The sequence below is a fragment of the Ranitomeya variabilis genome, chromosome 8 (genome assembly GCF_051348905.1).
Source record: "Ranitomeya variabilis isolate aRanVar5 chromosome 8, aRanVar5.hap1, whole genome shotgun sequence".
Lineage (NCBI taxonomy): Eukaryota > Metazoa > Chordata > Amphibia > Anura > Dendrobatidae > Ranitomeya > Ranitomeya variabilis.
In genome coordinates this window covers 155,708,728-155,731,879 of record NC_135239.1, presented here as the reverse complement: position 1 = coordinate 155,731,879, position 23,152 = coordinate 155,708,728, and the positions used below count along the sequence as shown (strand labels likewise).

Genomic DNA, 23,152 nt, shown 5'->3' with positions numbered 1-23,152 from the left:
TTTTGTGCTAAAATGGGCATTGATTTGTCGTTTTCATCTGCCTTCCATCCTCAGACTAATGGTCAAACGGAGCGAACTAATCAGACCCTGGAGGCTTATTTGAGATGTTTTGTTTCTGCGGATCAGGATGATTGGGTGACCTTCTTGCCATTGGCTGAGTTTGCCCTTAATAATCGGGCTAGTTCCGCTACCTTGGTTTCGCCATTCTTCTGCAACTCTGGTTTTCATCCTCGTTTCTCCTCGGGTCATGTTGAGTCTTCTGACTGTCCTGGGGTGGATTCTGTGGTGGATAGGTTGCAGCGGATTTGGAATCATGTGGTGGACAACTTGAAGTTGTCACAGGAGAAGGCTCAGCATTTTGCCAACCGCCGCCGCGGTGTGGGGCCCCGACTTCGTGTTGGGGAATTGGTTTGGTTGTCTTCTCGGTATGTCCCTCTGAAGGTTTCCTCTCCTAAGTTTAAGCCTCGCTTTATTGGTCCTTATAAAATTTTGGAAATTCTTAACCCGGTTTCTTTTCGTTTGGATCTTCCTGTGTCGTTTGCCATTCACAACGTGTTCCATAGGTCTTTGTTGCGGCGGTACGTTGTGCCTGTGGTTCCTGCTGTTGAGCCTCCTGCTCCGGTGTTGGTTGAGGGCGAGTTGGAGTACGTGGTGGAGAAGATCTTGGATTCTCGTCTCTCTAGACGGAGGCTTCAGTATTTGGTCAAATGGAAGGGCTATGGTCAGGAGGATAATTCCTGGGTGGTCGCCTCGGATGTTCATGCGGCCGATTTGGTTCGTGCCTTCTACGCTGCTCATCCTGATCGCCCTAGTGGTCTTGGTGAGGGTTCGGTGACCCCTCCTTAAAGGGGGGGTACTGTTGTGAACTATACTTCTTGGCTCCCTCTTGTGGTCACCAGTGGTTTGGCACTTGGATTCCTTTCCCAGGTTGGTACTCACCTGCTTCGTTAGGTCTGGGGTGTTGTTATTTAAACTTCCTGGATTCTCAGTCCAGTGCCTGGCATCGTTATAATCAGTTCACTTCTGTTTGCTCCTGTCTTCAGGTCCTGGTTCTTTGCAAGATAAGCTAAGTCCTGCTTTCGTACTTTTGATCATTTGCATTGTTCATATTTTTTGTCCAGCTTGTACAATATGTGATTCCTGATATCGCTGGAAGCTCTAGGGGGCTGATATTCTCCCCCCACGCTGTCAGTCGGTTTGGGGGTTCTTGGATATTTAGCGTGGATATTTTGCAGGGTTTTTTGCTGACCATATAAGCCATCTTACTATATTCTGCTATTAGTCAGTGGGCCTCTCTTTGCTAAAATCTAGTTCATTCTTACGTTTGTCTTTTCTTCTTACCTCACCGTTATTATTTGTTGGGAGCTTGTATTACTTTGGGGTCTTTTCTCTGGAGGCAAGAGAGGTCTTATTTTCCCTGATAGGGTTAGTTAGTTCTCCGGCTGGCGCGAGACGTCTAGGATCAACGTAGGCACGTTCCCCGGCTATTGTTAGTGTTTGTGCTAGGATCAGGTATATGGTCAGCCAAGTTACCACTTCCCTATTGAGCTGGAACTTATGTTTGCAGACTTTGCTGTAATCTTTGAGATTCCCTGCCATTGGAATCATAACAGGCATCTAGCCCAGGAAATCCTTTTGGGCTTAGTAGAATTTGGTGCTACTCAGCAGCGTACCCCACCCATGAAGTAAGCTACACCGCCTGTTGATCTAATTACCAATTTTTAACTGCATCTAGCCCAGGAAATCGTTTTGTACCTAATAGCATTTTGTGCTACTCAGCACAGTACCCCACCCATGAAGCAAGCTACACCGCCTGTTTACCTAAGTACTATTTTTAACGGCATCTGGCCCAGGAAATCCTTTTGGGTCTAGTAGAATTCGGTGCTACTCAGCAGCGTACCCCACCCATGAAGCAAGCTACACCGCCTTCTTTCTTTCTCAATCTAACCCCTCAGCTCTGGGGTGTCCACTCTCCCTCCAGCTCTCTCCTTCTCACAGGTGGACTACCGCGTGTTTTCACACTGTGGCGAATCTTTTGGGCCCAGGCATAAGAAGTTGTCGAGATAATGGATAATATGTGCCGCCTTACAAACGTCCATGACGACACATTCGAGGAAGCAACTAAATGCCTCAAATAGTGAGCAGGATATGGAGCACCCCATGGGCAAACAGCGATCTATGTAGTATGCTCCTTCACAGAAGCAGCCCAATGGGAGGACACTATTCGGAGGCACAGGTAGTAACCGGAACGACCCCTCAATGTCTGTTTTGGCTATTAGGGTGCCCCTTACCAACTTCTTGACCCGCCTGATTGCCTCATCAAAGGAGGTACAGTACACAGTACTGTACTTGGTTCCGCATCGATGTTGTCGTTTACTGACCTACCCCTTGGATATGACAAATGGTGGATTAGTCTGAATGTATTGTGTTCATTTTTTGGCCCAACTCCCAATGGGGGTAGCACTACGCCTTCTAAGGAAAGTGTTCTGAATGGACCCGCCGCCATTCTACCTAAAGATATTTATTTATTTATTTTTTTTGTCAAGACGTCTGGGTGTTGGTAGAGTGAGTTTAGATTTTTACTCCAGCTTTTCTTGATTTTAGAAGGGCATGACATGCCTGTATCTGTCTCCTCCTCCTTTTACTCCTCCACCTCTTTTCTTTTCGCATGATTATATGTAGTTGTGACTTTTCCATGTGTTTGTTGTGTCTTCTGAGCAGTTTGTCAGCTTTTGGACACTTTTAGGGTGTTTTCTATGTGTTTTCCATGTGTTTGTATGTGATTGTGTTTGCCTGCCATTGGTTTCAATGGGGTTCGACGGTTTTCGTTGAACGTTCGATGAACAGTTCATCGAACACGTCCCTGTTTGACGAACCAAACCGAACCCGAACACTAGGGAGGTGGCTTATCTCTACTTTTAACCCAATTTTAACAAATCAATAACAAGCACATTACATCCACACACTGTCCCTGACTTCAGCAATGCATTCATTCAGTACCCAGTAAAGTTTCTCATTTACATTTCTCATGTGCAATCATGGTTCTAACATGTGCAGTACAAATATCTGACACTGGCTGCTGTCTCCTCCTGCGCTTATTCTTACTCATATTTTTTATCACATATTCTTCCAAACTCTTTTGCATTTTATCATGCTGTTTCACTTGATCTCTCAAACGGATTGCAAGCTGATCCTTTGCTCTATGGCTGTATGCAGTTCTAAACGCAAATTATCAATCTCCTCCTGCAAATTTTGCATTGCCTCGACAAAGACCCATCCAACAGCCGCTGCTGTTTTTTGCTCCTTTGCATCATACCTTGAGAGATCAAATTTGGCAAACACATCCTGGGGATTTGCTAAACGCTGTCCCTCCATATACTTGTTACATTCCTGTGCCATTGGGGTCCACGGTCCTGACAACACCCATTCTGGCAAGGATCTGACACTACTCTCAATTGCTTTCCTATTCTTAACAACTTATTCAATTTTGCAAACATTTTTATTCAAGACACAAATCCCACTTGCTGACACCACTTGTTTTGTTAACGGTTCAAAGAATTGTGATGAATAAATAAATGCTCACACGAAAATTGAATAAGACAAAATATGAATTTACTGAATAATAGACAATAAATATAAACAGTTACTCAAAATAACAAAAAATCAATAATCATAAGCCATACATAACATTGGAAATGGTAGGAGTCAAATTCAGCCTGCTCTCTGTGTCCTCGCTCATCCAAATCTCTGTCTGCTGCTGTGTCAGGCAATACATTTATATGTTAAAGGATTTTGATCTATACCCTGTTATCTGAGGCTTTGTCATGGTATGTGTACTGAAGCCTTCAGGCCAAATAGATAAGAACACCAACTGGGGGCTTAACAAGTATCTAATTAGTGTCTAATTAACAATTACATGATATTCCCTTGGTTCTCATATTTGAAGATAAGTGTAAAGTGTACTCTAAATGTAAATTACTGGGTCATTTACATTCATTTTGCTTAAGGTACCTTCACACTAAGCGACTTTGCAACGATAACGATAGCGATCCATGACGTTGCAGCGTCCTGGATAGCGATATCGTTGTGTTTGACACGCAGCAGCGATCTGGATCCTGCTGTGATATCGCTGGTCGTTGCTGAAAGTTCAGAACTTTATTTGGTCGTCAGATCGGCGTGTATCGTCGTGTTTGACACCAAAAGCAACGATGCCAGCAATGTTTTACAAAGGTAACCAGGGTAAATATCGGGTTACTAAGCGCAGGGCCGCTCTTAGTAACCTGATATTTACCCTGGTTACCATTGTAAAAGTAAAAAAAACAAACAGTACATACTCACCTTCTGTTGTCTGTCACGTCCCTCGCCGTCTGCTTCCCGCACTGACTGTGAGCACTGGCCGTAAAGTGAAAGCAGAGCACAGCGGTGACGTCACCGCTGTGCTGTGCCTTACGGCCGGCACTCCGCCAGTGCAGGAAGCAGACGCCGGGGGACGTTACTGACAGCAGAAGGTGAGTATATACTGTTTGTTTTTTTTACTTTTACAATGGTAACCAGGGTAAATATCGGGTTACTAAGCGCGGCCCTGCGCTTAGTAACCCGATTTTACCCTGGTTACCAGGGGACTTCGCATAGTTGGTCGCTGGAGAGTTGTCTGTGTGACAGCTCTCCAGCGACCACACAGCGACGCTGCAGCGATCGGCATTGTTGTCGATATTGCTGCAGCGTCGCTTAGTGTGAAGGTACCTTAAGACTGACCATTTGGAACAATTGACATGTGGCTGGACAAGTTTTCAATTAGCTTTCTGTGGATTCCATTGAAAAGTACATATATATATATATATATATATATATATAAATATATATATATATATATATATACATATACTAATAACAAAACCAATCAATATCTCTATCATTCATATTAATTAATTGGAGTGTTGAAATTATACTAAAAAATATATAATACAACACAGTTGGACCATGATTTATTTTTCAACAGGACAATTACCCCCAAAACACCTCCAGGCTTTGACCAAAAAGGAGAGTGATGGGGTGCTACGCCAGGTGACCTGGCCTCCACAGTCACCAGACCTAAACCCAATTGAGATGGTTTTGGGTAAGCTGGACTGCAGAGTGAAGGCAAAAGGGCCAACAAGTGCTAAGCATCTCTCGGAACTCCTTCAAGACTGTTGGAAGACCATTTCCGGTGACTACCTTTTGAAGCTCATCAAGAGAATGCCAAGACTGTGCAAAGCAGTCATCAAAGCAAAAGGTGGCTACTTTGAAGAACCTAGAATATAAGACATATTTTCAGTTGTCTCACACTTTTTTCTTAAGTATATAATTCCACATTTGTTAATTCATAGTTTTGATGCCTTCATTGTGAATTTACAATTTTCATAGTCATGAAAATACAGAAAAATCTTTGAATGGGAAGGTGTGTCCAAACTTTTGGTCTGTACTGTATGTATATATATATATATATATATATATATATATATACACATGTATATATATATAGACTGTATATATGTTTTCACGAATATTTGAGCCCATGGATCCATTCTATGTCCATTTTGCAAGCCGGCGAGAAAATCTTGCTGTACGGATGCCATACGGATTACATACGGAGGTTTACATGCGCAAAATACGCAGCCACACCTTGCCTACAGATGACATACGGATCACTGTTCAGGGAACATTCCTGCGCATTTGGTCTGTAAAAAACTGACTGTGTTTTTATACGTTGTGTGTGACTCCAGCCTAAAGGTGAGTAGATTTGGGCCACCAGCCTTACTGTTCTCCTGGTATTCCCTATGCTGTCCCCTCCCACAGAAGGCCCGAGACAGACAGGAATAACAGAAAACAACAAACATACAAAAACTCACCAAAGGTAAAGTTGTATATAGGGAAGCATAGGAATGTACAAAAAAATGGTGATAGGACTATGAGGAAAGCATACACCCAAAAATAGCATGCAACAATCTTTAGTAGCAACAACAATCTCCAATTCAACTTAGCGTCTCCAAGGAGCTAGGAAGCAAAGCTTTCACTGGCCACGAAGAGAAGGTCTAACCAGATTTTATAGGGATATGTAATGACTAGATCAGAAGCAGCTGAAATGGAGCTTCATGTATCTGACCAGCATAGAAAGGATCGTTAACCTCTTCAGCAACAAAGGAAATCAAATCCATTTAATACGGGCCACAAACACACAAGCTAAATTTAAGATCTGCGATTCACAATACATAGTGATCTTCTAAAGTGTCAAGTTGATAAAGCAGATATATTCTATTGTCAATGGAAATGTTCAACAGTACTAGTTTTGGGGCAAATAGTAAATAACTTCACTAGAAATATCTTACAAATTAAGCTCTGCTCAATCTAATTTGGAATTTTTTGGAAATATTGATGAGAATAAAACTTCATGCACAGGACTGGTTAAAAAAAAACACCTAAAGAGCATCTAAGCAGCAGGAGTTAAAACAAAATTGCAAACTTAGATTGATTCCCTCCCTCCATTTTTTAAACTTTTTATTGAAAATGATCATTCATAATGAAAATGGACTGGGTACAGGCTTGAACAAGAAGGAAACTGATCTAGAGATTTTTTTTTAAAGCTTTATTGATTTATTGCACATACAGTACACATTAAACGCGCTATCCAAAAGTGCTTCCAATTGACTTATTGGTACCAAGAGAAAATTTTAATGGACGATCCACCAATAGATCTGCTACCAATTCCTTTTTTCCCTTTTATTCTTTACTTGGTGTGAGGAGGACCACAACGTCAGTTAATACTGTGAAAAAGACAAAAGACGAGAAATCAAAAGTAGAATAGCATAAGAGATTTGGACCAGTGACTTTCCTCAGGGAAATATGGAAAGACATATGTTGTTTTGTTGTAAGGTACGGTAATAACCTTACCTTTCTCTCTTAACTTTACCTTTCTCTCTTTTCTGTGTCTGAACCCATTGTTTTCATTTCTACTTTTTGTTGCTTTTTTTCCTACCACTTGATCAACTACTCCTCTTAAATTGAGCTTTATTGGAAAAATTTGTTACTGTATAAAATAGAAATTATAAGAAAATGTAAATTGCATTGATTATCAGATTATATGTTTCTACAGTTGCAAATCTGAAAAAAATGTTTGAATAAAGACTATGGCTGATCTGTAAATTAGTGATTTTTTTATTATAGTTTTTGTAATAACAGTAAGTAATCAATGTAAATGAATTTCCATGTAATCCCTTTGACAACCACTATGAGCAACAGACCAGACCAATACTTACTGTACTTATGCTTTGTGAGACCCCACCCAAAGGTTAAAATGGCTGCTGTTGTAAAGGCAAATGAGAATCAAATGTTTGAAAATAACAATGGTATGCTGCAAGTCTTAGCAAAGCCTACTATTAGATACACATAAAATTAGATGACACTTGTTTTTTAATTACTTTTATAGAATGGATCATCTCAGTATTCCAGTGCAGTATGAAGATTTGCAGAAGCTTCTTAATAGGATGATGGAACGCTGCGCAGAGCTTTCTTTTACATCACTAAGAAGAACATTTTCAGTGAGTCATTCTTTTGAAAGTATACTAAATCCATAAAATGAAGGGTCAATTGCATTTTCTTATAAGGCTATGTTCACATGTTGCAGTTTTGCAGTGTTTTTTTCTGTAAGAAAAATCTGTTCTCTTGACAGTAAAGACGCTGCTAACGAATAGAAGATCCCAAAGTTTAGCTTTGCTTACACCACAGAAGCATGAACACAAGTTACCAATACAAGACTTATGTGAAACCATAAAACCATTTTTGGAAAAAGGGCAATTTGATCAAAGTTTTTTGTGGAAAAAAGATTTTTATGTTTGAAAAAATAGTGACTATTCTGGACAAAAAAAATGTAACATGAGTTTATGAAAATATACACAATTACAAATGTAACAGTGGGAGAAGGCGAATTCGTGGGAATAGTTTACCTAAGACATGAACAGAGCATGGAGTTAAACAACTACAACACAAATTGTCTAAACAGGGGTTAATAAACTAAAAAAGTACCCAAAGGAAAAAACCCTTAAAAATTAACCTTGATTATTGTTCCATGTCTAAAAAAATTAATAAATGTTCAAACACACGCCATTTGACAGGGCTTACAACAGGGTATAGAGATAAGGCAAATGTGTAAGAATAAGTATCACACAAGGATAATCTGCCTGCATCGGATAGGCCTCACTTATGAGGCAGATGGAGTCACTTTGGACTGGTCTGTGTTCCAGCGGTGTCCCATCATTTTGGGCGTCTTTTTAGCGCACAAGTGTGGGTGACCACAGATCTGTGCACGCCTAAAAAGATGGAAACCACCAGAGCAGACATCATTCTGAGTATAAAGTGTCTCATGGTGGGTGGTTCCCTCAGGGTTTCATCCATATCGCATTTTTGTGGGATTTACACGGAAACATCCATGTAAGTGCTCAGCGTAGAACACAAGAATGTGATCCCAGCCTTATTCTGGAAGCTATCGAATAATATTATGTACCCCAAAATGTTACCAATAAAACCCTAATTTATCCTGCATAAAACCAGTACCCACTCAGGTCCATCATCTGTCACTGGAACTATAGGGGGTTCCCACGTTACTGGTAGGACAAAGACTGGAAAAGTGACATGGCTCCTGCCCCCTCAAATAATATCTAGTGAATTCTGTGCTCCCAAATCCAAATGCCCCCCTCCTGAGCCCCACTGTGTCTAAACCACATTAAGAGGTCACATGATTTGCATTATTGTAATGAAGAGAAGTCACTTAATTTACAGGTGCATATCACCAGAAGCACAAGCTGGGCACAATGTGGCACTACACTATATGGAGGCACAATGTATGGGTACTAGACTGGCAGATTTGCAATTCTCCAAAATAAAGTACGGTGTGAATGTTACAAAATGGTCATTGCAGCCATAGATAAATTCATTGAGAGGTGCAATTTCTAAAATGGGATCATATTTGTTTTTTTTTTGCTGTTCTGGCACCTTCGGAGCTCCTCAAATGTCGCCCACAAACTATTCTAGCAAAACCTGTTTCAACTAAATAACGCTTCTTCCTTCTAAGCCCTGACGCGTGGCTTAACAGTAATTTATGACAACACATGGGGCAGCACTACGTTCGGGAGAAATTCCGGGTTCTAGTTTCACCAATTAACCCTCGTGTATCTGACAAATTTGCAGCAAATGGAAAAATTACATTTTTACCACTAAAATTTCATATTTCCACGTCTCAAGGTCATAAAATTCTGTGAGGTACCTATGGGTGCAAAATACTCACTACACCTCTAGATGAATTCCTTGAGGGGTCTAATTTCCAAAATAGGGTCATTTATGGGAGGGCTCTGCTGTTTTCACATACCAGGGGCTCTTCAAATGCGACATAGCATTCACAATCTAGCCCTGCCATGTGCCCAAGCAGAAGTTTTTGACCACATATTAGGTAAAGTTGCATTTGGAACAAATTGCTCAAAAATTATGGGTCTGTTTTTTCATATTAACCATTGTAAAAATTACAAATTTTGGGCTAAAACAACATTTTCGTGAGAAAAAAATGAAAAATTTCAATATGACTACCTAATGTTATCACATTCTGTGTAGTACCTGTAGGTTTAAAATGCTCACTGCACCCCTGGAAAAGATCAATGAGGGGTGTAGTTTCCAAAATGGGGTCACTTGTGAGGTTTTTCACTGTTTAGGCACATCAGGAGCTCACTAAACCCAACATGACACCCGCAGACCATTCCATCAAAGTCTGCGTTCCAAAACTTTTACGCCCAAACAGTGGTTTTCCTCCGCACATCGGGTATTGGCATTCTTTAGTCCAGTTTCTCCTGTTACCCTTGTGAAAATAATAAAAAAAATGGGGCTAAAAGTACATTTTTGTGGGTAAAATGTTTTTTTTTCACAGCTCTACATTATAAACGTTTGTGAAGCACATAAGGGTTCCAGGTGGTCATGACACATATAGATAAGTTCCCTAAGGGGTCTCATTTCCAAAATGGGGTCACTTGTAGGGGTTTCTACTCTTTAGGTACATCAGGGACTCTCTAAACACAACATGGTGTCTGCTCTCGATTTCAGACATTTTTGTGTTCAAAAAGTCAAACAATGCTCCTTCCCTTCCGAGCCCTGCAATATGCCAAAATAGTATAATTCCCCCACATATGGGATAGCGGCGTATTCAGTAGAAAATGTATAACAAATTTTGGGTTTCATTTTCTCCTGTTACTCTGGTGAAAATAGAAAAACTGGGGCTAAAAGTACATATTTGTTAGTAGAATGTGATTTCTTTATTTTCACATCTCTACGTTATAAAGTTCTGTGACACACCTGGAGGTTCCAGGTGCTCATGACAAATCTAGATAAGCTAAGGGGTATAGTTTCCAAAATAGGGTCACTTGTGGGGGATTTCCACTGTTTAGGCACATCAGGGGCAGTACAAACGCGACATGGCGTCCGCTCTCGATTCCAGTTGTTTTTGCATTCAAAAAAGTCAAATGGTGCTCCTTCCCTACCGAGCCATGCTGTGCACCCAAATAGTAGCATTCCCCTATACATGGTGTAGTGGTGTACTCAGTAGAAAATGTAGAACAAATTTTGGGGTTCATTTTCTCCTATTACCCTTGTGAAAATAACAAATTTGGAGCTAAAGTAACAATTTTTTGAAAAAAAGTTAAAATATTCATTTTTTTTTCCTTTCACATTGCTTTAGTTCCTGTGAAGCATTGGAAGTGTTAATAAACTTCTTAAATGTGGTTTTGCGTACCTTGGGGGTTTCAGTTTTTAGAATTGTGTCACTTTTGGGTATTTTCTGTCATATAGGCCCCCCCCCAAGTCACTTTTGCAACACTTTCAAAATTCTAGCCATATTTCCAATATTTTCACAAATAAACAAAGTCATATAAAAAAAAAATGTTGCCACTATCATGAAATAAAATAAGTCTTGAAAAGACAATCTCAAAATGAGTGGGGTCCATTGAAGAGTTCCAGAGTTATAACCACATAAAGTGACATTGATCAGAATTCTAAAATTTGGCTTGGTCATTCAGGTCAAAATTGGCTCGGTCAGTAGGAGGTTAAAGAAATTTGTTGTTGTATTTGAAACACTGAATCATTTCATGACCCGTTTGACCACAGTATAAGCTGAAACAAACATGTGTTTCAAGTCCCTTCATGGACTCTTTGCAGGCCCCAATTTGCATGGGTTCACCTGCTCAGCAGGATGAGATGGAGTAAACACAGTCTCAAATGTGTTCTTACTCCTAACACGTCTGTCCAAGCGCACTGCCAGAAACATGGCCTTATCCAGGGACAATGGAGAAGACTATAAACCGTCATATGTATTTTGCTAGAGCTGGGGGGCAAATAATTTTCCCGAGGTGCCACATGAGAGACCATGACTGCTGTGGAGGGCCAAACCAATAGGCTGAAATAAATTCTACTCAATATTAACCCCTTAACCCATCGAGCGTGGTTTGCATGTTAATGACCAAGCCAATTTTTACAATTCTGACCACTGTCCCTTGAAGTAATAACTCTGGAACGCTTCAATGGATCCCGGAGATTCTGACATTGTTTTTTGTGCATATTGTACTTTATGTTAGTCATGAAATTTCTTTGATATGACTTGCGATTAATTGTGAAAAAAAGGAAATTTGGCGAGAAATTTTGAAAATGTTTCAATTTTCCAAATTTGAATTTTCATGCCCTTAAATCACAGACATATGTCACACAAAATACTTAATAATATCAAAGAACCCGAAGACATAATAAGCCTACCCGGGAACAAACACAAGTGTGATATAAAATATTTATAACCCGGGGGCTCAAATCATCGCTCCAGCAGCATTATATTGGAAGGAGAAACAGGAGCCTAGAGTACAAATATACAAAATGCTTTATTAATCAAATAGTTAAAATATAGGACAAGGAACTATCAAAAATGAGTGTACCACAACAATACATGGAGGGGAACAAAAGTAAGGGCAGCCCTATCTATACATCTCCCAGCACTAGGTAACATGGACAGAGATTGGCTCCAATTAATAGTAAGAAATAGTAGATGTCAATGTAGTGCACATTGCTGGAGAAATGGGAAGCACAAGAAATGGTATGAGGAACTGCCGTGTGGCTGTGCAGTACATGGTCTGAGGGCAAATGCCCTGTATAGTTAAGTGCAAAAACCCACCGCACAACGGCAATGACCAGATGTAGTATGCTTACCCATATGAAGGGAGATGGAGAGGGAAGGGTCCCGCCGGTGGAGAGGCCCCAACGCACGTTTCGCAGCGCTCGAACGCTGCTTTATCAAGGGGAAGACTTCCCCTTGATAAAGCAGCGTTCGAGCGCTGCGAAACGTGCGTTGGGGCCTCTCCACCGGCGGGACCCTTCCCTCTCCATCTCCCTTCATATGGGTAAGCATACTACATCTGGTCATTGCCGTTGTGCGGTGGGTTTTTGCACTTAACTATACAGGGCATTCGCCCTCAGACCATGTACTGCACAGCCACACGGCAGTTCCTCATACCATTTCTTGTGCTTCCCATTTCTCCAGCAATGTGCACTACATTGACATCTACTATTTCTTACTATTAATTGGAGCCAATCTCTGTCCATGTTACCTAGTGCTGGGAGATGTATAGATAGGGCTGCCCTTACTTTTGTTCCCCTCCATGTATTGTTGTGGTACACTCATTTTTGATAGTTCCTTGTCCTATATTTTAACTATTTGATTAATAAAGCATTTTGTATATTTGTACTCTAGGCTCCTGTTTCTCCTTCCAATATAAAAATACTTAATAAGTAACATTTCCCACATGTCTACTTTACATCAGCACAATTTTGGAACCAAAATTTTTTTTTGCTAGGAAGTTATAAGGGTTAAAAGTTAAACAGCAATTTCTCATTTTTACAACACCATTTTTCTTTTTAGGGACCACCTCACATTTGAAGTGACTATGCGGGGTCTATATGATAGAAAATACCCAAAAGGGACACCATTCTAAAAACAGCACCCCTCAAGTGCTCAAAACCACATTCAAGATGTTTATTAACCCTTCAGGCGCTTCACAGGAATTTTTGCAATGTTTTTAAAAAAAAAAAATGAACATTTAACTTTTTTTCACAAAAAATTTAATTCAGACCAAGTTTACCAGGTGTAACAGGAGAAATTGGACACCAAAGGTTATTGTGCAATTTGTCCTGAGTATGCTGATACCCCATATGTGGGTGTAAACCACTGTTTGGTCTTACTTTTTCAACGCAAAATTGTCTGGAATTAAGATCGGACACCATGTCACGTTTGAAGAGCCCCTGATGTGCCTAAGCAGTGGAACCCCCCAGAAGTGACACCATTTTGGAAACTAGACCGCCCAAGGAACTTATCTACATGTGTGGTGAGAACTTTGAACCCCCAAGTGCTTCACAAAAGTTTATAACGTAGAGCCGTAAAAATAAAAAAAATCATATTTTTTCCACAAAAATGATCTTTTCTCCCCAATTTATTTTATCAAGGGTAACAGGATAAATTAGACCCCAAAAGTTGTTGTGCAATTTTTCTTGAGTACGCCGATACCCCATATGTAGGTGAATACTACTTTTGAGGCACAGTGCAAATCTCAGAATGGAAGAGGTGCCATATTGGAGTTCAGATTTTGCTGGAATGGTTTGAGGGTGCCATGTAACATTGGCAGAGCCCCTGAGGTGCTAGAACAACAGAAACCTCATATATTTGAACTCATTTTACAAATTACACCCCCCAGTGAATTCATCTAAGGGTTCAGTGATCATATTAACACTACATGTGCCTCACAGAATTTTACACCACTGAGTGGTTAAGAAAGAATTAGTTACATTTCTACCACTAAAATGTTATTTTAGGCCCAAGTTTTTAATTTTTCTAAGGGCTAATAGGAATTTTTTTACAACAAACTGAGGTCCATTTTTTCCTGAGTGTGCCAATACCCTACATGTAATCGGGAAATATTTTTCAGGCACAGTGCATAGCTCAGATGGCAAGGAGCACCATATTTTACTGTTATGGTTTGCAGGTGCCATAACCAAATGACCCCCCTTTTATGAACTACACCTCTCACTGAATTCATCTAAGGATGCAGTGATCATATTGAGACCATGGGTGTGTCACAGAATTTTATACCATTGGGAAGTGAAGACAAAATAACTACATTTTTACCACCAAAATTTTGTTTTAGCCAAGGATTTTACATTTTCACACAAAAGTGGGTAAAAATGGCACCAAAATTTGTCCCACAATTTCTACTGAATGTGGCAATACCCCATATGTATCTGTACAGTATTAAGGTACCTTCACACGAAACGACTTTGTAACGATATCGCTAGCGATCCGTGACGTTGCAGCGTCCTCGCTAGCGATATCGTTTAGTTTGACACGCAGCAGCGATCAGGATCCTGCTGTGATGTCGCTGGTCGATGAATAAAGTCCAGAACTTTATTTGGTCGTCCGATCGCCGTGTATCGTTGTGTTTGAAAGCAAAAGCAACGATACCAGCGATGTTTTACACTGGTAACCAGGGTAAACATCGGGTTACCAAGCGCAGGGCCGCGCTTAGTAACCCGATGTTTACCCTGGTTACCAGCGTAAAAGTAAAAAAAACAAACAGTACATACTCACCTGCGCGTCCCCCAGCGTCTGCTTCCTGACACTTACTGAGCGCCGGCCCTAAAGTGAAAGTGAAAGCACAGCGGTGACGTCACCGCTGTGCTGTTAGGGCCGGAGCTCAGTCAGTGTCAGGAAGCAGACGCTGGGGGACGCGCAGGTGAGTATGTACTGTTTGTTTTTTTTACTTTTACGCTGGTAACCAGGGTAAACATCGGGTTACTAAGCGCGGCCCTGCGCTTAGCAACCCGATGTTTACCCTGGTTACCCGGGGACCTCGGCATCGTTGGTCGCTGGAGAGCGGTCTGTGTGACAGCTCCCCAGCGATCAAACAGCGACGCTGCAGCGATCGGCATCGTTGTCTGTATCGCTGCAGCGTCGCTTCGTGTGAAGGTACCTTTACTTAGCCATACAGAGAGACTCGGGAGGAACCGAGTGCTATTTGCCTATTCAAGTAAATGGGTCTGTGCACATTAGTGTGTTTCCAGACATGCATCCGCGCCGGGGAAGAAGCATTACAGTAAGCGCTGTTCCCCGTTGCCGGGTGCTGAACACGGCTCTCATCATTCTCCCCTGCTCTGCTGGCGATTGGCATGAGCATTGGAAAATGATGAGCGTTACATTTAAGAGAAAAAAGAGCAGGCGGCAGCTGATGGGACTATTACTCCCATCATTCTATCCCTGCTGCTGCTAATAAAAGTGACAGTAGGAGCGACTGATGGGGTTATTCATAAGCCGCCGCCTGCACTATAAGTAAATAAATAAATGAATGAAAAAAACAGCATGGTTTCCCCTGTATTTTTTATAACCAGCCAGGTAAAACTCACAGCAGGGGGCTGCAACCCTCAGCCGTCAGCTTCAGGAAGGCTGATTATCAAAAATAGAGGGGTCCCCATGCTGTTTTTTTTTTTTTAAATATTTAAATAAATAATTTAAAAAAATGGCGTGGGGTTCCCCCCATTTTTGACAGCCAGCCTTTCTAAAGCTCAGAGCTGGGAGCTGGTATTCTCAGACTGGTAAGGGGCCATGGATAGTGACGCCCCCAGCCTAAAAATAGCAGCCCGCAATTTCCCAGAAAAGGCACATCTATTAGATGCGCCAATTCTGCCACTTTGCCCGGCTCTTCCCACATGCCCTGTAGCAGTGGCAATTGGGTTCATATTTGTGGGGTTGATGTCACCTTTAACATCATAACATAATAACATAGTAACATAATAACATAGTTAGCAAAGCTGAAAAAAGACTTTTGTCCAACCAGTTCAGCCTATATTCCGTCAGAATAAATCCCCAGATCTACGACCTTCTAAAGAACCTAATAACTGTGATGCAATATTGTTACGCTCCAGGAAGACATCCAGGCCTCTCTTGAACCGCTCGACTGAATTTGCCATCACCACCTCCTCAGGCAAGAGATTACAGATTCTCACTGCCCTAACAGTAAATAATCCTCTTCTATGTTGGTGGAAAAACCTTCTCTCCTCCAGACGCAGAGAATGCCCCTTTGTGACCGTCACCTTCCTTGGTATAAACAGATCCTCGGAGAGATATTTGTATTGTCCCCTTATATACTTATACATGGTTATTAGATCGCCCCTCAGTCATCTTTTTTCTAGACTAAAAAAATCATAATTTTGCTAATCTCTCTAGGTATTATAGTTCACCTTTATTAATTTTGTTGCCCTCCTTTGTACTCGCTCTAGTTCCATTATATCCTTCCTGAGCATCGGTGCCCAAAACTGTACACAGTACAGTACCTTTGCATTGTCAGGTGACATCAAGCCCACTGCTTAGTAAAGGAGAGGTGTCTTATGTCATGGTCCAGTCCGGAGTTTACTTTCTTCTTTCCTCTCTCGAGACTGGTCATGCAGGGGTTAATCTTCTCACCCTCGTTCTGGAGCTAGCTGGTCTATTTCAGTCCGTCACAGCCTGCTGACCAGTGTTAGTGATAGTTCTTGCTTCCAGGCTTGAGCCCCTGACCTGTATTAGTGATCCTTGTGCCTCTGACTGCCTGTACCCGTGTATGACTCGATCTCTGGACTTTGCCCCTGGTTTTCCGTTTCTGATACCATGCTCCCCGATTGGTTTCGACTCTGGTTTGTACCCCGACTTCGTCTTACGTCTCACATTTTGGTTACCACATTCCCGATAGGCTCTGACTTCTTGCTTGTCCCTGACTATTCTTCTGACTGCCCCTGTGTACTGTGCTGACCTCTCTGTGTATGACCTTGTCTAACTACTCTTTTGTTACCTGTGGCACCTGTGCTATTATTCAGTGTTGCTACACTGTGTGTACAACCTCTCTTCCCTCACCAGCACCCCCTGGTGGAGCTTGCACTATACTGCACTGCAGCAGCATATTACATCTTATAGCGGGGATCTCACTGGATCTCAACGCAGCTCAGACTGACTGGGAACTGAGCCCAGTGACCGTAGGTAAATGCTATGACGTCACCTCCAGTCACTGATGCTGCGTTCCCAGCAGCTCATTCACTCGTGGTTTTCAGCTGGGAAAGTCGCATCTTGGCACCGTCCAGGTTGAAAACTGTATATCCGCCAGACATGGATTACAATGTGGGACAGAATGTCGGACAGGTATGGAATATTGTTTTTTATTTTATTTTTATTACAGGAGATCGATGGCTTCAGGGGAATTAGGCGAGGTCAGAAGTATGGTTTAATTGAGAATATTAAAGGAGTCTGTGTCATTTTTTTAATTAAAGGACTTTATTCTGGCTGTGTCTTTATTTACCATATAACTATAGGATTAGTAATTGAGAGGTGTCTTATAGATAATACAAAGGTGACATCAACCCTACAAATATGAACCCCACTTGCCACCGCTACAGGAAAAGTGGGAAGTGCAGTGTGAAGTGCCAGAATTGGCGCGTCTAATAGATGTGCCTTTTCTGGGCAGTTGCGGGCTGCTATTTTTAGGCTGGGGGGTCAATATCCATGACCCCTTACCAGTCTGAGAATACCAGCCCCCAGCTGTGAGCTTTAGCAAGGCTGGTTGTCAAAAATGGGGGGGGGGGGAACCCCACGCCGGTTTTTAAATTATTTATTTAATAAAAAAAAAACAGCGTGGGGACCCCTCTATTCTTAATAACCAGCCTTGCTGAAGCTGACAGCTGAGGGTTGCAGCCCCCAGCTCTGAGTTTTGCCTGGCTGGTTATAGAAAATACAGAAGAACCCGTTTTTTTCATTTATTTATTTAATTTATAGCACAGGCAGCGGCTGATGAATACCCCCATCAGACGTTCCTGCTGTCACTGTTATTACCAGCAAAGATAGGCTGATGGGTGTAATAGTCTGTCTGCCTGTCTTTTATCACTGAAATGTAACTCTCATCATTCTCCCCTGCTCGCGCCGATCGCCGGCAGAGCAGGGGAGAATGATGAGAGCCGTGTTCAGCACCCTGATGCCGGGGAACAGCGCTTACTGTAACACTTCTTCCCTGGCGCCCGTCCATGTGATACTGATGCAGCACACGCATGCCACACGTATTACACACACGGACACTGACATCTCCTGTACCGGAAATATCAGGACGTGTGAAAGAGACCTTATAGCAGGTTTTTACATTTTGCTGCTGTCACGCACTAAAAGACACTTTTTATTGCAAAAATAGTTTTTTTTTGAGAGCTATACCATTTATACCATTCCGTGTGTAGTAAAATTGATAAGGCAGTTGTATTCTTTGGGTCAGCATCATTACAGCGATACCTCATTTATCTTTTTTTATGTTTTGGCGCTTTTATACAATAAAAACTATTTTATAGAAAAAATTATTTTTGCATCACTTAATTCTGAGAGCTATAAATTTTTTATGTTTCCGCTGATGGAGCTGTATGGTGGCTTGGTTTTTTGCGGGACAAGATGCTGTTTTCAGCAGTACCATGTTTATTTATATCCATCTTTTTGATCACGTGTTATTCCACTTTTTGTTCGGCGGTATGATGATAAAGCACTGTTTTTTGCCTTGTTTTTTTATTTTTATTTTTCATGGTGTTTACTAAAGAGGTTAATTAGTGGGACAGTTTTAGGTCTTTTAAGGGAGTTGTAATAAAGTTTGTGTTCATGACGCCACCTGTGGTTCTCGGTCAGAGGGGACCGACGCTGCTTAAAGGGGTCCTCTGGGGCAATGTTACTGCAGCAAAGATGGTGACTCTTCCCACAGGTGAAGCAGGATCCCCAGGGCTTCCGATGTGTTTGGCAGGGATGATGAATGACGGAAAATAAATGGAGGACACAGGGTTGCAGTCTTTACCTGGTTTACTGATGTTGTACAGCCTCAGTCAAGGGTACCGGCAACAGGTGTTGATGGAGTCCAGGCAGCCTGAAGACAAGAGGAAATCCCTTTTCCAAGTCAGTTTGGGAGCCTTCCCCTTTGCGCTAACTACTAGTCCCTTGCTGCCTGTAGTGTCCAGACAAGGTCCTCGGTTACTCTCTATCCTTTGACAGTCCCTGCATGGTAGGCAACTTGAGCTGATCCCTTGGGGTCTCTATACACAGTGACTCCAGGCTCTGGATGCTGCTGTACCTCAGGTATTATGTGGGCAAGTCACTTTTAGCTTCTTGCCCTCCGGTTCTGCTGTGGGACTTGCAGTTCTACACAGCCTCGGGTCCTGATGCCTGGTTTCTGCGCTTAGAGGGGCCCAGTTGCAGCCCTCCTCTAGTTCTTGATCACTCCTCTGCTCCTTCCCTGTCACTTGTCTGCACCAGACTGTCTAACTTCTCCTTCAGACCAGGATGTATATTGAGGGAAGCTCCCCTAAAACCGGGTTTAGAGCTCCCCCTTCTGGCCTGGAGTCAGAATATGTTGCATGTAAGATTACCTGCCATAGGGATCCCTCCTGTCTTCAGGCATGGCATTACCCTCCCCGAGAGGAACGCAATACCACTGTGGTACCTGAACTCCTGGGGTGCCACACATGCACTGTGCAAGACCAACAAGTTTCCTTGCTCTGGTGACTCGGGTGTTGTCATGACGACATCCTCTCACCATGGCAATGATCAGAACCCTGCGTTATGCCGCGGGGCCTCCTATCCAAAGGCAGAGGGTCTGTCAGCTGGGTGTCAGCTGTTAGAATCAGCAGACACCTGGCGGCGATCGGCCACACTCCCCCCCCGTGTGCGCAGCAGATTGTCAGACGTAATGGACGGATTATGGTCAAATTGGCCCAGGTCACATGGACAGATCATTACGTCTGATGTAAAAAAAGGGGTTAATAGTGATATATTATAATTATTATATTATTGATTGTATCACTTAATGTTGAGCAGAATTAAGTATGCTGACATCCCGCTATATATCATTTGAACCTGAATACAACCCTCCCTATATACACTGCATTAGCCCCACACAGCCTCCCCATATACAGCATGAGCCCCACAGCCTCCCTATATACACTGCATGAGGCCCCCCACAGCCTTCCTATACATACTGCATGAGGCCCCACACAGAGTCACCATCAGCGTCGGACTGGAGCACGTTGGGCCCACCAGAGAAAATCATCCTTGGGGCCCACTATGTAGCTACATAGAAATAAATACAAGACCACCAGTTGTGCAGTGAAATGTGCTAATATCAGGGTATAATATAATGTAGTACACGTCTTAATTATGTAGCAGAGATTGAGGTAGCCCCCTCATAGAATATAAAGTAGCCCCCTCATAGAATATACAGTAGCCACCTTCATAGAATATAATGTAGCCCCCTCATAGGGTATAATGCAGTACCCCATAAAATATAATGTAGCACCCTCAGAGTATAATGCAATAACCCATAGGGCATAATGCTGCCCCCCTTATATAGTATGATGTAGCCCCCCCAGAATGTAATGTAGTCCCCTGAGAGGATAATGCAGCCCCCACACAGAATATAATGCAGCCCCCCACATAATATAATGTAGCCCCCTCATAAAGTATAATGCAGCCCCCCTCTTATAGTACAATGCAGCCCCACCACAGAATATAATGTAGCCCCCTCAGAGTATAATGCAACCCCCCATAGGGCATAAAGCTGCCCCCCTTATATAGTATGATGTAGCCCCCCAGAATGTAATGTAGTCCCCTGAGGATAATGCAACCCCCACACAGAATATAATGCAGCCCCCCACATAATATAATGTAGCCCCCTCATAAAGTATAATACAGCCCCCTCTCTTATAGTACAATGCAGCCCCACCACAGAATATAATGTAGCCCCCTCAGAGTATAATGCAATCCCCCATAGGGCATAATGCTGTCCCCCTCATATAGTATGATGTAGCTCCCCCAGAATGTAAAGTAGTCCCCTGAGAGAATAATGTAGCCCCCCACAGAATATAATGTAGCCCCCTCATAAAGTATAATGCAGCCCCCCTCATAGAGTATAATCCACTTGTAATAATAAAAAATGGTATGAGTAGACACTGTATGCTTACATGTGCACCCCTTATCATTATCAGGAACAAATGATCTCTGTTTTCTACTGTATCTACATACAGATCACTGATTGTAGTGATCTAATGGTTATGGTTAGGTGCTCTTCATACATATACTCGCTGAGAGGACATTGATCACAACTTCACTGAATGCCTTTGTAAGAGTGATGAACTGTACTATTGTGTTCCTACACCTTAAGACACCAATTGCATTGTGTCGTATATTATAATGTGAATTGTGATATGAGTTCATCCTGAGGGTCGTGACTGGCCACTGAGTGTATCTGAACAGCGGATCCCTGAGGCATGGGTCTTCCCTCAAACATGGGACTGTGTCCTCTTCATATAAGAGGACAGGCCGCAAGCAAGAGCATAGCTACCGGGGGGGGGGGGCAGAGGGTGCGGTGGCCCTGGGCACAGTGCTCAGAGGGGGCCCACAAGGAGCTAGGTTACTGTAGCTGTATTGGCGAGCGCAGTTACATTCTGCAGCAGAGTAGGGAGAATCTCCCTGCCCTGCCGCTATGGGGTCCCTGAGCAAGCGGGAGGGCCCAATGCCAGTAGTGGGCCCCTCGCCCGTCATCGCAAGGTCAGCTGTTTTGGCATTTAGCCGATACAGCTGACCGCATTGATGGAAGGAGCGCTGCGCTACGCTCCTTCTCCAATCATCCCTCTGTCAGTGTCTGACGTCACCGACGCCAATGCAACACCCCAGGAAACCGGTTGTTGCAGTGATGTTGCCTTCTTTTTGGGGAGGGTGATGTCATGCTTGGAGGCAAGGGTGATTCTCTCTATCAGGTAAGGCATTCACATTCAACATATCTGAATCTAGGCCAGGAGGGGGAGCTCAGGACCCGGATTCAGGGGAGCTTCCTTAGACTTATTGTATCCTGGTCTGGAGGAGGAGTCAGCCAGTCTGAGAGAGGAGTGGAGTTGGACATCTGGAACAGACGGAGGGGCTGAGCAGCCACGAGGGAGCTGCAACCCCTGGAAAGAGTGAGAACTTGAAGGAGTTGAATAGTGGAGGAGCTTAGAGGGAAGAAGCAGAGAGGAGGAAGAGGCTTAAGAGGGGAACAGCGGAAGGACACCCTAGGAGCCAGAGCGTAGAAACCGTGTACCAGGAGCCCGAGGTCGTATTGTTCTCCAGGACGCGCGACAGAACCGGAGGGCATAGGACTGTATGTTAATTGCCCGCATCAAGTCTGAGGTGAAGCAGTAACCTGAGAGCCCGGGTCGTGATAGAGACCCTATAAACAGGCTCGCACTGCCTATCGTACAGACATCTGTCTTAGGACAGGAGAGAGGGGACTTTGCAACCGAGCTTCAAGCGGCAGGGACCTCGCCAACTAAAGTAGCGCAAGTAGGAAAGGCTTACGGACCTCACCTTGGAGAGGGATCTCCTATTGCCTCCACGTTGGCCGGACCACAGCTACCCTGCATTTGGTACCCTGGACTGAGGACTGCTATCATCAGTAAACCAGGTAAAGACTGCAAACCTGTGTCCTCGCTCTTTACTATACCATCCACCACACCATCTGTGACTTACACCTGGGAAGCCCTGGGGACCCCACTTCACCTGTGGGAAGCGTCACCATCTAGCCACCATACCATCTCCCCAAAGGACCCCTTTAAGCGGTATCGGTCCCAACTGACCGAACACCACAGGTGGCGTCATGAACAACAGACTTTATTCACAACCCCTTTAAAAGACCTTTCCCTTTTAATTGGGTGCCCAGGGCCATGGACCGGATTGCAGCCACTGTGACATCCCCTTTAAGACCTGACCCGGTACCGAGTACCCCGCTGCCCTGGTAAGGCGTTCCAACTTGGCATCACGAACAGGATAAACCGACCCAACAAACTGGATCATGTGCGCCTTAGAGACTGATTTGCTAAGAGCCTGTGCACTGTAAATTGCGCCAAAACCGCTGCCATTATAGCACCATGTGGTGTGCAGGAGGAAATGGGCACGTTGTCGTGGGCGGCCCCTGGAGGAACGGCACGAAAACCATGGCAGCCCCTCATCAGTACTACTATGTCCGATAAATATGCCCAT

At 43.2% G+C, this 23,152-nt stretch overlaps 1 protein-coding gene across 2 annotated transcripts in view; it reads left to right on the top strand.

Moving 5' to 3' along the window:
* Nucleotides 1-23,152, top strand: part of MEI1 (meiotic double-stranded break formation protein 1) — a 1,359,645-nt gene that overhangs the window by 398,057 nt on the left and 938,436 nt on the right. For both annotated transcript variants that reach the window (XM_077277434.1, XM_077277433.1), the window contains one exon: nt 7,463-7,574. In XM_077277434.1, coding sequence (XP_077133549.1) covers nt 7,463-7,574 — 112 coding nt within the window. The remainder of the gene's footprint in view (nt 1-7,462; nt 7,575-23,152) is intronic.